Below are 13702 nucleotides of genomic sequence, written 5' to 3'. Positions count from 1 at the left end.
TTGTTTGTGTTGTATAGAACAGAAAAGAAAATATGCACATTTAACTTTATGAAGTATTTTTAAGTTTACATTTATATTAATTTTTTGTTTAGATTTATTTATAACCATCAGATAATTCAGTTTAAAAGAAAATTATCTCTAGTATTATATGTACATGGGTCTAATTAGAGAGTTTGTCAGAGAAAATAGGATCTTTTAAATCAAGATAACTTTTTAAGATTATATTCACTGTGGCCACTACCATAGCAGTGTCCATTTATCTGTGTGCAGTGACCAGATCATTAGTTTCTGTGACGTTTATGTACTTAGCTGTTAATACAAATGAAGACGTTTAAGACACTTTTTCCTCTGTGAAACTGTAAAAGTATGGATGTCCATTGTGCAAAAATTAAAAAATAGAAAAAAAAAAGAAAACATTTACCTTCAGCTGTACAATCCAGAGATAATCATTGTTTATTGATTTTGCTTGTTTACTTCTAGTCTTTTTTTTCTGCATACTTTAAGGTAATTGACAAATACTTAAAGTAAGTTACTATGTAAATATGCTTTCAGTACTCTTGCCTTTATTCAAGACAGAATCCAGATGAACAATTAAAATTAATTTATCAAAATGCAGCAAAAGCAGGATCATTGACATTGAAAGAGGGTTGCTTTTCATAAATTAATAGGTAAAAGAAAAAATTAGTTTTATTTTTGGAGGTAGGTTTAATTCTAATCATAAATTACATTAATGGTTAAGAGTGGGGTAGGGAATCATAGAAACTTTTGGTGGGAGGGCTTTAGAAATGTCTAATGTATTGCTTTTCCAGTGCAGGAATTGATTTTACAACATTCCTGACAGTTGGTAAGCCTTTTCATAAACAGTTCCAATGATAGGGAATTTACCTAATTTCTCAGGCAACTTGTTCTTTTGTTTGATACCTCTAAGTGTTAGGATGTTCTCCATACTGTGTTTAAATATTGTAATTTTCATGCATTTCTTATTTTTTCCTTTAGAAAGAATTTTTTAAAAAGATTTATTTATTTGAGAGAGAGAGAGTGTGTGCATGCACAGCGGGGAGGGGCAGACCAGAGGGAGAAGCAGGCTCCCCACTGAGCAGGGAGCCCTATTCGGGGCTGATCCCAGGACCCTGAGATCATGACTGAGCCGAAGGCAGATGCTTAACTGACTGAGCCACCCAGGTGCCCCCGAAAGATTTTTATTTTTACTTTCTTAAGATACCTCGTTAAATACTTAGCTTTAGTTCTTTACTATTTGCTGCTGTACATGCCTTTTTCATCTATTCACTCCCTTTTAAGTGTGTGATTTGATTCATGGGCTACCTTTTGATAAGCATACTGTTTGTTAAGGTCCAATATTTTTGTTAGCCTTTTAGCATCTATGCTAGACCATTGGCAGGAACCCAGTGGTCAAAAATGAAATGCCTAGGTTTTGACCCTCCCGCCCCACCAGCACTGGACAGTTGGCAAGCTAGAGGTCCCTCTCTGCTTTGTACTTGTAAAGTTGATTTAAAGTAAATAATCTCAGATTATAGTGACTTACTTAAATCTTTGTTTCATTTTATTGTTCTAGTCTTCAAGATCTTCTTTGGATTTTATTTTTATAATCTGATATGTTAAATATTCCTTTTAGCTTTGTATATTCTGTATTAACAGCCTTTGAGTATTATTTTAACCATCTGTGAATTTACCTGACTTCTTTTTATGGAGCTCACATTTTTTTCATCTGTCTAGTAAAGTCATCAAAGAAAATAAGAAAAGTTAATTTGGTTGAGAAACCATCTGTAAATTTTGCAGGCTGGGAGTTTGAATCTGGGTTTTTGGGGTCTTATCTCATTTTGGACATTTATATATATTTTGTACCTGAAACACATGTGGCAATGTGCCCAGGGATTAGTTAAGATTTAGAAAGTGTTGGGGCGCCTGGGTGGCATAGCGGTTAAGCGTCTGCCTTCGGCTCAGGGCATGATCCCGGCGTTCTGGGATCGAGCCCCACATCAGGCTCCTCCGCTATGAGCCTGCTTCTTCCTCTCCCACTCCCCCTGCTTGTGTTCCCTCTCTCGCTGGCTGTCTCTATCTCTGTCGAATAAATAAATAAAATCTTTAAAAAAAAAAAAAAAGATTTCGAAAGTGTTTCTCCAGGCTATACAAATGCACAAATGCTGTCTGGATTGAGGTTGTACTTTATTTTTTTCCCTTCCTTGTCCATTGGGCTGTGGTTTTCTCCCATACTGCTTCTTCATGGATAAATAGGGAAGAACTAAAACTTACTGTCACGGTTTTGGGGTTGGGTGTGGTATTGTGGTCATGATAACTGTATTTTCATTTTCCTTAATCCTGAAATTACCACACTGGGAGTTCTTCCTGTTTAAAAGTATTGTTTTTTCTTAAGATAAAAATATGGGACTTGTAATAGATAACATAGTAATCAGTTATCTTGAGCAGATTGTGACAGGATGGAAATCAGAACCATATTTAAAATTTATTAACTTAAAGGTATAATCCATATTCATTGTTGAATAAATAGAAAATGTTAACAAAAATATAAAATTATGTATTACTGTATTACTTAGAGGTGGCTATCTGTATTCTAACAGATTTATATGTAATATATTTTAATGGTTTCATGCTATACATGCTATTCTATAACCTGCTTTTCTCACTAATGACAGTTTTGAATATTATAAGGAATATATTTTAACAGTTTTTATATGTGTATATTATCAATACTTGAATGGTTTCATACTCTAGATGCTATTCTATATAGCATGCCTTTTTTTCATGTTTAATAGTGGTTTTTGAAGAACTATCTGGTCACAATGAAAATAGAGCTCCAGCATTGTTTTCCTTAGAGTACAGGTGTGCTATAATTTACTTACCTAATCCCCTGCTGTTGGAAGCTAAAGATTCTTTTCTTTTGCTACTATAAATAACATTGTGATAAATAGTTATACATATAGTCCTTATTCACTTGTCTATTTTTTTAGGATAAATTCCTATAACTAAAATTTCTGTTACAATGATAAATATACCTAAAGGCTTTTGACGTGTGTATTGACAAATTGCCATTCAGAAAAATTACAAGAGTATGCATTTTCCCATCCTTCCTTTAATCTCCCTTCCTAGTTATATTTGATAATCTACCATGATGTGAAACCCAGCTCACTGGTCTGTTTCCAGACTTTTGTCATTGTGCTTTTGTTTATGCTGTCTTTTCTTGGAATGGCTTTTCTCTTCTTTTCTTAGTTAATTTTACTTGTTTTTTAGACTGTATGGTTGGGAAATTTATAGAACTTTGTTATGCCATGACCATTGCTTGATCAAGGATACTCTTTTTATAGAAAGTTTATATTTGAAATTATGAAGTAATCCTAGCCTGGGTTATAAAATTTTTTTTTTTTTTTCCAAATTTGTCTTTTCTCTCAAGATTGGGAGAACAGTTTCACAAATGGCTGTTAGCTAGATCTCACACTTTAGAACCCTCTGGGCCCTGTGTCATGATTTTATATTCTTGGGTCTGTTTTTTGTCTTTTAAGGCTCCAAATTTTGTTTTTGCAAATTACTCCGAGAGAAAGTGAGGGTGGTAGAAGAGGAGGAGGAGAGTATAGTTTGACAGTCTGTACTGCTGCCAGGTGGTAGATGGTCAGAGACGACTGTCAAAGGTGGGGATTCACAGGAGGGCGTATGGACGTGCTGAGTAAATGCTGATTGACTGAGCTAAATGGTATCTTTGGAAAACCCCAGCCCTGAGGATGGACGCTAGCTAGGTTTGCTAGAAACCTGAAGTTAAGGCTATATGGTGTATAGGCCAAGGAAGCCATACAAATAGATAAAACAGCAACATGAAACCAAGGCTATTTTTCTGCTTTGGAGATTTGGTGGGCTGTAATTGAGAAAGTATCTGGGAATTTGTACCACAGTTCTAACTGCCACCACCAGCACGCACCGTTGTTAGTACAATTTAGACTGTATACAAAATACTACCACACATGTCTTTATAATATCATTTGGCTCGTATATGTTTGGAAAATAGGAAAAAGATGTCAGTATAATATGGAGGTTTGGGATTCTTATGCAGTCTTTCCTAGTTCAGGAGAGTTAGGAGAATGGGGGGTAGAATCATATCCTTTAGCTGGAGGGGAAAAAACCTGAATTCTGCTGTGAAGGCAGCAGGAACCTATTCAGCAACATTTAAGGAAAATTAGACATGAGTACTTGTATCCAGGGCTCCCTCCCCAAGAGGCACACCTCTAGCTTTACATTGGTTGCACTAGGGGCAGGGTTCTGCTTCCTGTGTTCCTTTTCCCTCTGTGCTCTCTTAGCTGGCTAGGTTCCCGTCCTGTTGTTGTGTTGCTGTGTTAACATCCCCTGAGACAGCCTCAGACCACTCCAAGATGTTTGTCTAGGCATCCAGATGATATCCCCAGGTATCGATTATTGCGTTTGTTACTTCTCTGGTTACACGCTTGAGTAGGTTGTGAGTGGTTTGTCCCTCATCTTTTTTTCCCCATAAGCTTTGTTATTTTTACTGTGAGCTTTTTTTAGGAATGAATATATCATATAAACAGAAATGCCTGTATTTCCTTCTTGGATTTTTTTCCTAAGTATTTTAAAATTTGTTATTATTTTTTTAACTGTCAACTCTAGCTTTTAATGTGCTGTGCTTGTTTTTCAGAATTTGATTTCTTGAACTTATTTTTTCTCTTAGATCCTTCAACGCCTTTTCTCTATTTATTATTTTAGCCTTCTTCCCTTGCTTTCCTTTCTTCCTATGCAAATCTGCTTCCCTCCCCTTTATCTTCTTTGTGCATTGATTTATAAAGTTAGGAAATTTTTTTTAATAGGAAATTTTTTATTTTGGTATTTTTGGGTTTTACAAGTCTTCCATTAAAAGCACAGGTTAAATTTAAGACAACTTGTATTTTAATACTGAGGATTTCATTATATATTTTAATTACAATGCTAATTTTAAAATTAAAAATATTTTTTATTACAGTATATACATAAAAGTGAAATGTGTTCATTAATACTATGTAAGCATGCCTGTGTTACATATTTAACATAATTTATAAGCATATTTATATTTATGTAAAATGTATAAATTCATGAATAGGACTGTATATGATGCTAATTTTGTTTTCCTCCAGGAGGATCAGGATGGGAGTCAAGGTCTGGGCAAGAGAAAGAGGGTCAAACTAAGCGGTAGCACCAAAGGTATTTATATTTAATTTTTTCCTTGTATAAAAAGCTAAAAATGAAAACCAAGAAACAGATTAACTGTAGACACAAACTGATAGTTACCAGAGGGGAGGGGGGTGGGGGATGGGTTAAACAGGTGATGGGGATTAAGGAGTGCACTTGTGATGAGCACCGGGTTTTGTATGGAATTGTTGAATCACTATATTGTCCACATGAAGCTAATGTGACACTGTGTGTTAACTAACTGGAATTTAAATAAAAAGTTAAAAAAAAGCTAAAAATGTTTGATCATTAAGAACACTTGATAGGCTAGCCATTTTGAAGGGAGAATTATGTTCTTAGATTTGCCTACTGATGGAGAAAGTATTGTTAGGGAGTGATTGTGGGGGACCTTAAAAGCAAATGAAACCCTTACTATTGGAATTTTGTTTATTTTGTTTTCATAAGATATGCATTATTATATTTGAGCCGTAAAAAAGTAAATCTTTTCATTGATTCTTTGATTTGGATCCAGTGTTTTTGGTGTAAAGTTTTAGTTTGATTTACATCTTTTTATGATCTGAGGTGTGCAATTTCTAGAGTGAAAAAGCATACGTATGGGAGAGATGGTGAGAGAGAGAAGTGGGAGAAGGGAGAGAATAAAAATGAATGGCACTTATTAAGGGTTCAGTAAGGGCTCAATCCATGTTTGCTCAAAGAAGGAAGTAGGTACGTCTGTAGTGAGGGAATAGATTAGTGATAATAATGAGTAATATTTACTAATCTTTTTGTATATGCTAGACATAGTGCCGTGCACTTCACATATGTTGTTTTATTTAATTCTTAAAGTCACCATATAAAGCAGTAATTATTATTATTATTACTACTACTATTTTATGCATGAGGAAATGGAGGCATATTAGCGATCACAGCTAATGAGAAGTAGATCCTTAATTCAAATCCCAGAGCTTAAGCTATTAATCACTGTTTTCTTGACCCTTACTAAAAGCTTTTCTAGAGTATTTGTTACTAGTTGACAGCCTTTGCTCTGGATTTTTGCCATGGAGTTCTAGATCTTAACATGGTCTGTATCCTGGGTTAGAGAGTCTCCAGAGGCTAAATTATTATTTTGCTGAAAAGAAGATGATTATTTCTGGTGCTGAGTGTATCTTGTGGAATATCTACAACTGCTTGGAAGGGTGGAGCAAGCAGGTAGTTTCAGGTGAGGCTCACTTTGTAAGTCTGTTCTGAGTTTCTTACGCTGCTGCATTTAACTTGGGTCTCCTAGTGTTGGGGACCCCCCAAGATCCTTCTAGCCAGACTAAGATGACATTAAACAGATTAACAGGAGAAAATCAAATTTAATACTGTACATATGGGGAATTTACAGACACATGGAAATTCCAAAAACAGGCAAAATAAAGAATATAGGTCATTCTGAACTAGGCAGGAATGGGTAAGGATCAGAGACTTTAAAGGGAAGACATGCAATTCACAGGAAGATGAAAAAGAGTAATATTTGATAAATACATGTTTGCTGGGCCTCTTAGAAACAATGGGACACAGGTCTTGCTAGGTTCCTCCCTGTCTACCATACTTGGTTTATATCATAATGTAGTTATCTATGATGGTAGCTCTCTTCCTGGAGCAGGTCCTCTATCTAAATTCTTTCTAGGTTGTTGAGGGAGAAGGTAAAGAGCTTTTCCTGAATCTGCTGGATTTCAATTGCTTTTGTTTGTTTGAGTAGAGTTGACACACAATGTTACATTAGTTTCAAGTATACAACTTAGTGATTTGACAAATTTGTGCGTTATGATATGTTCACCACAAGTGTGGCTACCATTTGTCCTGTTACATCACTATGGTATCATTGACTGTATTCCGTATGGTCTGCTTTTTATTCCTGCGACTTACTCATTCCATAACTGGAGGCCAGTATCTCCGTATCTCCTTCACCCATTTTGCTCATCTCCCCACCTGTTCTGTTCTGGCAGCCATCAGTTTATTCTGTGTATCGTTAGGTCTGATTCTGCTTTTTCTGTGTGTGTATGTGTATTTAGATTTTGCTTGTGAGTGAAATCATATGGTATTTGTCTTTCTCAGTCTGACTTATTTTACTTAGAATAACATCCTCTAGGTCCATCATGTTGTCGCATGACATTCTCATCCTTTTTTATGGCTGCCTAATGTTCCATTGTGTATGTATACCACATTTTCCTTATCTATTCATCTATTGATGGACACTTCCATATCTTGGCCATTTTAAATAATGCTGCGGTAAACACAGGGGTACATATATCATTTCAAATTAGTGTTTTGGTTTTCTTTGGGTAAATACCAAGTAATGGAATTATTAGATTACATGGTATTTCTGTGTTTAATTTTTTGAGGAACCTCCTAATCTTCATGTCAAAGGAGCCCATCTTGGGGTGGCTTGCCCTTGGCCCTACAATAGCAAAGGGCAGGAAATTTGATCTGTGGTCCAGGATGCACACGTGCACACATGTTCTCCTTCTTCCTTACCTAGTGGAGAACCTGTGATGCCTGAAATTAGAAACCCATATGGCGACCTGGCCTTTGACTTACCAGAGTTGTCTATGTGCTTACCTGAGTCCTTGACACACATCTGAGTTGAAGTGGACTCTTAGGTACATACTTGAGTTTCAGCTTTAGGGATGCCTAGAAAAAAAAATACCTGTTATGGTGTAAGAGGTCATTGTTTTCTTCAGTCTGGTCAAACTTTGGCTGAAGATACTTTTTATGGAGACTTAAAGTTGAAGCTTATTTTATACCTGATTTTTTTCATATGTGAGATTGGATTAATTATCTTCTTTTCCTTCCTCCACTGGTGAGAAGTGGTACAGAGATTTAAGACATCATTTTTGCTTTAAGTATGTGCATGGAAGAAATGGCTTTTTGAATTAGATAGAACCCCTGTTTTCAAAAAGTGATAGTTGGCTTTTGAAGATATCAGAAGTCCAGGGATTGGTTTAGTTTTTGTAAGAATTTGGTTCAGTGGTTTGAAAGTGAGGTGAGAATAAAATAGATGATAGGCAAGAAATTGAGGCACTGTGCTACATTCACTGTTCTCAAAACCTGAATTTTAAGGATGAAGAAACTGAAGCCTAGAGGACTTCAGCTAACATGGCCGAGATTATTGAGCTGAGTTAGGGAGCCTGGACTCTGCCGTCTGATGAAAATCTTTACGTTGCTCACGCATTTGTACCACATACTGATTGCTCAAAAATCTCTTTTTACAGTTTGGCTTAAGGTTGTTTAGGCATTGTAATAATCATGACCATTTAATCCAGATTTTAAAGGTAAATATGTAGCTATACATAACTGATGGAAGCATTTCAACCACATTTCCATAACATGACACACAAAGCACATCACACATATTTTAAATATCTTGGGGAAACTGAAATCACCTATTTTAAGGACGATAGCAGTGAAGATATTGTGGGGGTTTTCTTTGTTGTCTGAAGATGAAAAAACGGATTGTACACAATTGCAGTTATTTTAGTAGAAGCCATAGCTTTCCTGGTTCATTTGGATTGTTTTATTTATTTAAAAAAAAGTGAATATATCTTTTTCAATATATGACATATAATAATTATGGTAGCTTTAGGCTTTCATTTGGCAAATACAGACTTTCAGAGTCATAACTAAATTCTAAGGTTAATACTACAAGTTTTTTGTAGCTTTGTAAATATTTTTAGAAACACTTGTCTGTGAGGATTTTATTTATTTTTTTGGTAGTCTAAAATTTTCAATCATATTAGTGCTAAATGAATTGTAAGAATTAAATTGACATCAGCAATATGCTCTGGGTTATATTCAAAATTAGAATATAGTTTCATCATCTGATTCACTTGGGCCCTAATTTTGTTACTTTTTGGCTTTGAATCTGTCGGCATGTGCCTTTGAATATATTTTACCTCATTTTTTGTAAGACAGGTTTGTTTCTATTTTTAAATCATTGTCATATCCTGGGAATTATCTAGTTCAGGAGGAAGAGATTTCTGTTTTACAAGTAGAAATTCTGAGAGAAAATAAAGAATAAGTAGTTTCCAATAAGGAGATATATAGTATAATTGTATTTATATTTTTATTGCTGTTACATATTGCTTATACTAAAGGGACACTGAAAGGGAGTTGGGGAATTGGGATATAACTTTTGCCTTTTGTAGTTAAAATCGTAATGTCTCCAGAATAATGAAATTATTATTCTGAAAATAATGGGTTATTAATTATTAACAGAAAAATTGGGTTAAGGTTATGTCTAATAAGTACTGATTCAAGCCTGTTAAAATCAGAATGTTTTATAGAAGAATCAAGAGAGAGATGGCATACTTATTGAGCTTATTGTTACATTTTTTAAAAAAGATTTTATTTATTTTAGAGAGAGAGTGCAAGCAGGGGAAGGAGCAGAGGGAGAGGGACAAGCAGACTCTGTGCTGAGCTCAGAGCCCAATGTAGGGCTAAATCTCAGAACCCTGACATCATGACCTGAGTCGAAATCAAGAGTCAGATGCTTAACCGACTGAGGCACCCAGGTGTCCCATTGTTCCATTTTTAGACCCATGACCTGAGGAGATGTGGTGTGACCACATTACTCAATAATAGGAGAACTGTAAGACTGAGGTAAGGTTAATTGAAAAAATGCTTCAAGGTTACTCTGCAAGACACCTCGAACTGTAATGTAGTTACGGCTATATGTGAGTATTTTGGTGTATGTGATATTATTTTTTTTAAATCCCTCATCTAACTCTAGTCCTTGTGTAAGCATCATCACTGAACCAATCCATTCACAGTTGACCCTTGCTGTATCCTCTTCAATGTCCTTATATAGACCTGATGATCCAGAGCAGTATCCTAAGCCCAAGATCATTTGCTCCAACAAAGATCAGTAGTCAGAATTTTGTACTTCTTTTTCAGGGAAAAACACTGGAGAAAGTGAGACAAAGAAATAGCTGAAGTATTAAAAATATTCAGTTCATTATATTACCTGTTGAGACCTTTCTGTTGAGTAAATGTGGCAAGGATGCAGAGATTAGCAGGAGACAAAGTAGCCCTCAAGGAGTAGCTTAGAAATTGGCCGTTTAGTAATTTTATCCCTCTTTGAATATTTATTTAAAAGGGGCATCCATTTTCTGTTTCCCCTATGCATGAAGAAGGGCATCTTGAGTCCAGTGCAAGTAAGCATGTATAACCTTTATAATTTTCCTGGTATATTCTCACCAGATAAAAAGCAAATGCTTCTGTATATACTAGAGTAAGCAATACATTAGTAATTATTTCCTACAGCAAAATTAGTATTTCATTTCTGAAGAACAATTTTAAAGAAATAAGTTATTGAATCCTATAACAATTTCTCCCCTTTTCTCTAAAAACTAAATATTAAAAGATTCAATAACTTTGGGCTTTATGGCTTCAATATTTTGTTTTTAGCTTAAAATTATTATTACTATTAACACTAGTATTAAGTACCATGAATATTGTTCTTGTAAGATAATTATTTTGAATCTTAGTAGAAATTTTAGATAAATGGCTTATGTTAAGGGCAAGTAATTAAGACTTATTTTTTTAGTAACTGCTTCCTATTAAAATATAAGGATTAAGTATTTTATTATTATATTATCTACAGCCATGGAGGTTGTAGAAACCTGGATTGATGATGTCAGTATTATAATCGAACTATTGAAAGGGTAGCCTTAACTTGTAGATACACTCAAGTATTTGAGGTTAGTGGGTTATTAATTATAGTAAGGTTTAAAACCATTAGGTGATAAGTTTTCTTTTTTTTATGTAGATCAATCTATAATGGATGTTTTGAAACATAAAAGTTTTCTGGAAGAACTATTGTTTTGGACTATAAAGTATGAATTCCCTCAGAAGATGGTAACTTTCTTACTCAACATGCTTCCAGATCAAGAGTATAAGGTATCTATGTTTTTTTCCCCTTCCTTTCTGAACTTTGCTCCCCTTTCTTTGCCTTTTCATATGAAATTTTTTTGGTTTGTTTTTAAGCTCTGCCTTATTTTATTGTAGCTTTGAGGACTGAGATAATACGAATAAAAAGCATTAGCTTCTTTTGTTGTCAAAACAGGGTTTGCACAAAAAGGACAGAATCGTAGATCTAAGGCAGAGCAGCTTTACAAAGCAGTATTCCTAAGGGTAGTCTGTCTGCATGGAACTTGGTCCACAGAGAATGCTGGGGACAAACAAAAACATAATTGCACAAGTAAATATGTAGTCAATTAAATTGTGGTAGGTTCTCCAAAGGAGAGGTACAAGGTGCTATGAGAATGTTTAAGGGGGCAGCTGAATTTGGATTGTGGGGTTACAGGGGTGTCTGGCTGGTTCAATTGGTAAAGCATGCTACTCTCAATCTCGGGGTCATGAGTTCAAGACCCTTGTTAGGTGTAGAGATTATTTAAAAAAAAATGGATTTTGGGGTTAGGTTTGAGAAAATCATAGGGTTAGTTGTTGCTGGCCAGAGCTGTTAAAGACAGAACAGTTACTGACCTATATACACATGTAGGTAGGTGAGGGCTCTAGTCCCAGAGGGTCTGGACCCTCACCAACGACCACCACGTGGCTATGGCAAAGTGACAAAGCCTAGTGTATGAAAAGAAAATAAATTATGCTGTTGTTATTCTTCCTCCTTTTTTTTTTTTTTGGCTGTATTTCTTCTTATGGTTTAGGTAATAAAGCCTCTTTAGGAGTTATACTTAAATGAATAATGCCATTGTTTTGTGTCTTTATACCCGTTTAGGAAAACAAGAAATGTATATGTTATACAAAAACAGTATTTATTTAGTCAGATAGTAATCAGCTCCAGTCAAATAGGAGAAGACATTTCTTTTGTAGTAGTCACATTGACTCTCTTGATTTTAGTTATATTAAATCCTCTAGTATGGTTTTTAGCTGAGACTTTAGATTTTGTTGTTAAAGTGGATAGCACAGAACAAAGATACCTACTTTGACATTAGTTAATTGATATATTTGTAAGCAAAGTGAAAATTTGTATTTTTAAATCATGGTATTTGTAATTGTTTTAAAACTTTAATAATTTAAAATGCCTATTAAATTTTTTTAACCATTCAAGTATTTTGCTAATGTTCCAAACAAAATAACGTAACTACCATCATCATTGAAATTACATTTAAAATTATCTTGGATGTCATCATAAGCTAATAAAAGCTTTAAAATGTTAATATAATGTATTGGAAAATGTGTTATAAAACTCAAAGTTAAACTAATGTGTTTTTTTCATCCTATTTAAAAAAAATTTACAGGTTGCTTTTACAAAAACTTTTGTTCAACATTATGCTTTCATTATGAAAACACTGAAGAAAAGTCATGAATCAGACACAATGTCTAACAGAATTGTGCATATTAGTGTTCAGTTGTTCAGCAATGAAGAGCTAGCCAGACAGGTAACAGAAGAATGTCAGCTGCTGGATATTATGGTCACTGTGCTATTATACATGATGGAAAGTTGCCTAATTAAAAGTGAGCTACAAGGTAAATTCAGAATTATTTCCCTAGTTTTATTATTGGTATACTTTGTATAAGTAGTCTTAAAAACCTCCTTACATGCTTAAGATAGCTTTAAAAATATTATAAAATAATACATCTGTGTTAAAGAATTTTTTTGAAAATTTTCATCAAAATTTGAAGATAAACTTTATTTTTTTAAAGACAAACTTTAAAAGTACCTTTAGCTTTGTTATTCACAAATAACTGTTGTTAACATTTTTTGGTATTTCTTTTCTGTCTTTTGTGTGATAGGAATATATTTACAGGTTCAAATAATACTTTAAAAATATACTTTAAAAATATGCCACTATACTGTATGTGTTGAAAACATGTTTTTTAATGATTGCAGGTATTAATGTCATAGGGCTTTACCATAATGTAATCATTTCTTTATTAGACATGTTCCTATTTTTTTATTATAAATTTGTTATCTGCCTTAGATATTTTTATATGCCTATAGTTTTAGAATTTAAAAGTTGAAATAAATCTTGCCTTTTTTTGTTTTCCCCTAGTGAGGTCTTTAGTTTTTTCCTTTTGTGCTTACTACATGATTGATACTCCTCAAACTACCGTGATATTTCTAGGACCTCCTCCCATTCTCATTTCACTGTGGTCTTTCATCTTAACTTTACCTCCCTGTAATAATTTATATTATTTGAATTATTTGCTATGTACGAGGCGTTGTATTAATACCATTCATATGTTGTCTCAGTTAAGTTTCTGAACAGTTCTGAGATTGGTATTATTATCCTTATTATTCCCACTTTAAAGATGAGTCAGTTGAGGCTTAGAGAAGCTAAGGCATTTACCATAGTTAAGACAGCTAGTAAATGACAGAGCCAAGGTTGTCTTATTTCCTGATGTCAGAATCTGCCCTTAAGCATGACGCAAAGCAGATCAGCATCAATAGTACTGTGTCTTCACTTGTTGGCACGTGGAGCTAAACTTTAATAACAAACAGCACCCGAGATTAAAT

The 13702-nt window shown here is 34.3% G+C and overlaps 1 protein-coding gene across 1 annotated transcript in view; it reads left to right on the top strand.

Annotated features, from left to right (window-relative positions):
- UBR3 (ubiquitin protein ligase E3 component n-recognin 3) overlaps window positions 1-13702 on the top strand; it is a 230724-nt gene that overhangs the window by 43516 nt on the left and 173506 nt on the right. The window contains exons 6-8 of the mRNA XM_040644068.1: window positions 5148-5214; window positions 10994-11124; window positions 12483-12711. Of these exons, the coding sequence (XP_040500002.1) occupies window positions 5148-5214; window positions 10994-11124; window positions 12483-12711 (427 nt within the window). The remainder of the gene's footprint in view (window positions 1-5147; window positions 5215-10993; window positions 11125-12482; window positions 12712-13702) is intronic.

The sequence above is a fragment of the Ursus maritimus genome, unplaced genomic scaffold (assembly GCF_017311325.1).
Source record: "Ursus maritimus isolate PB19 unplaced genomic scaffold, ASM1731132v1 scaffold_1, whole genome shotgun sequence".
In the NCBI taxonomy this organism is placed as follows: Eukaryota; Metazoa; Chordata; class Mammalia; order Carnivora; family Ursidae; genus Ursus; species Ursus maritimus.
Note: the sequence above shows the minus strand (reverse complement) of the source record. Positions and strands in the feature narration are given on the sequence as shown.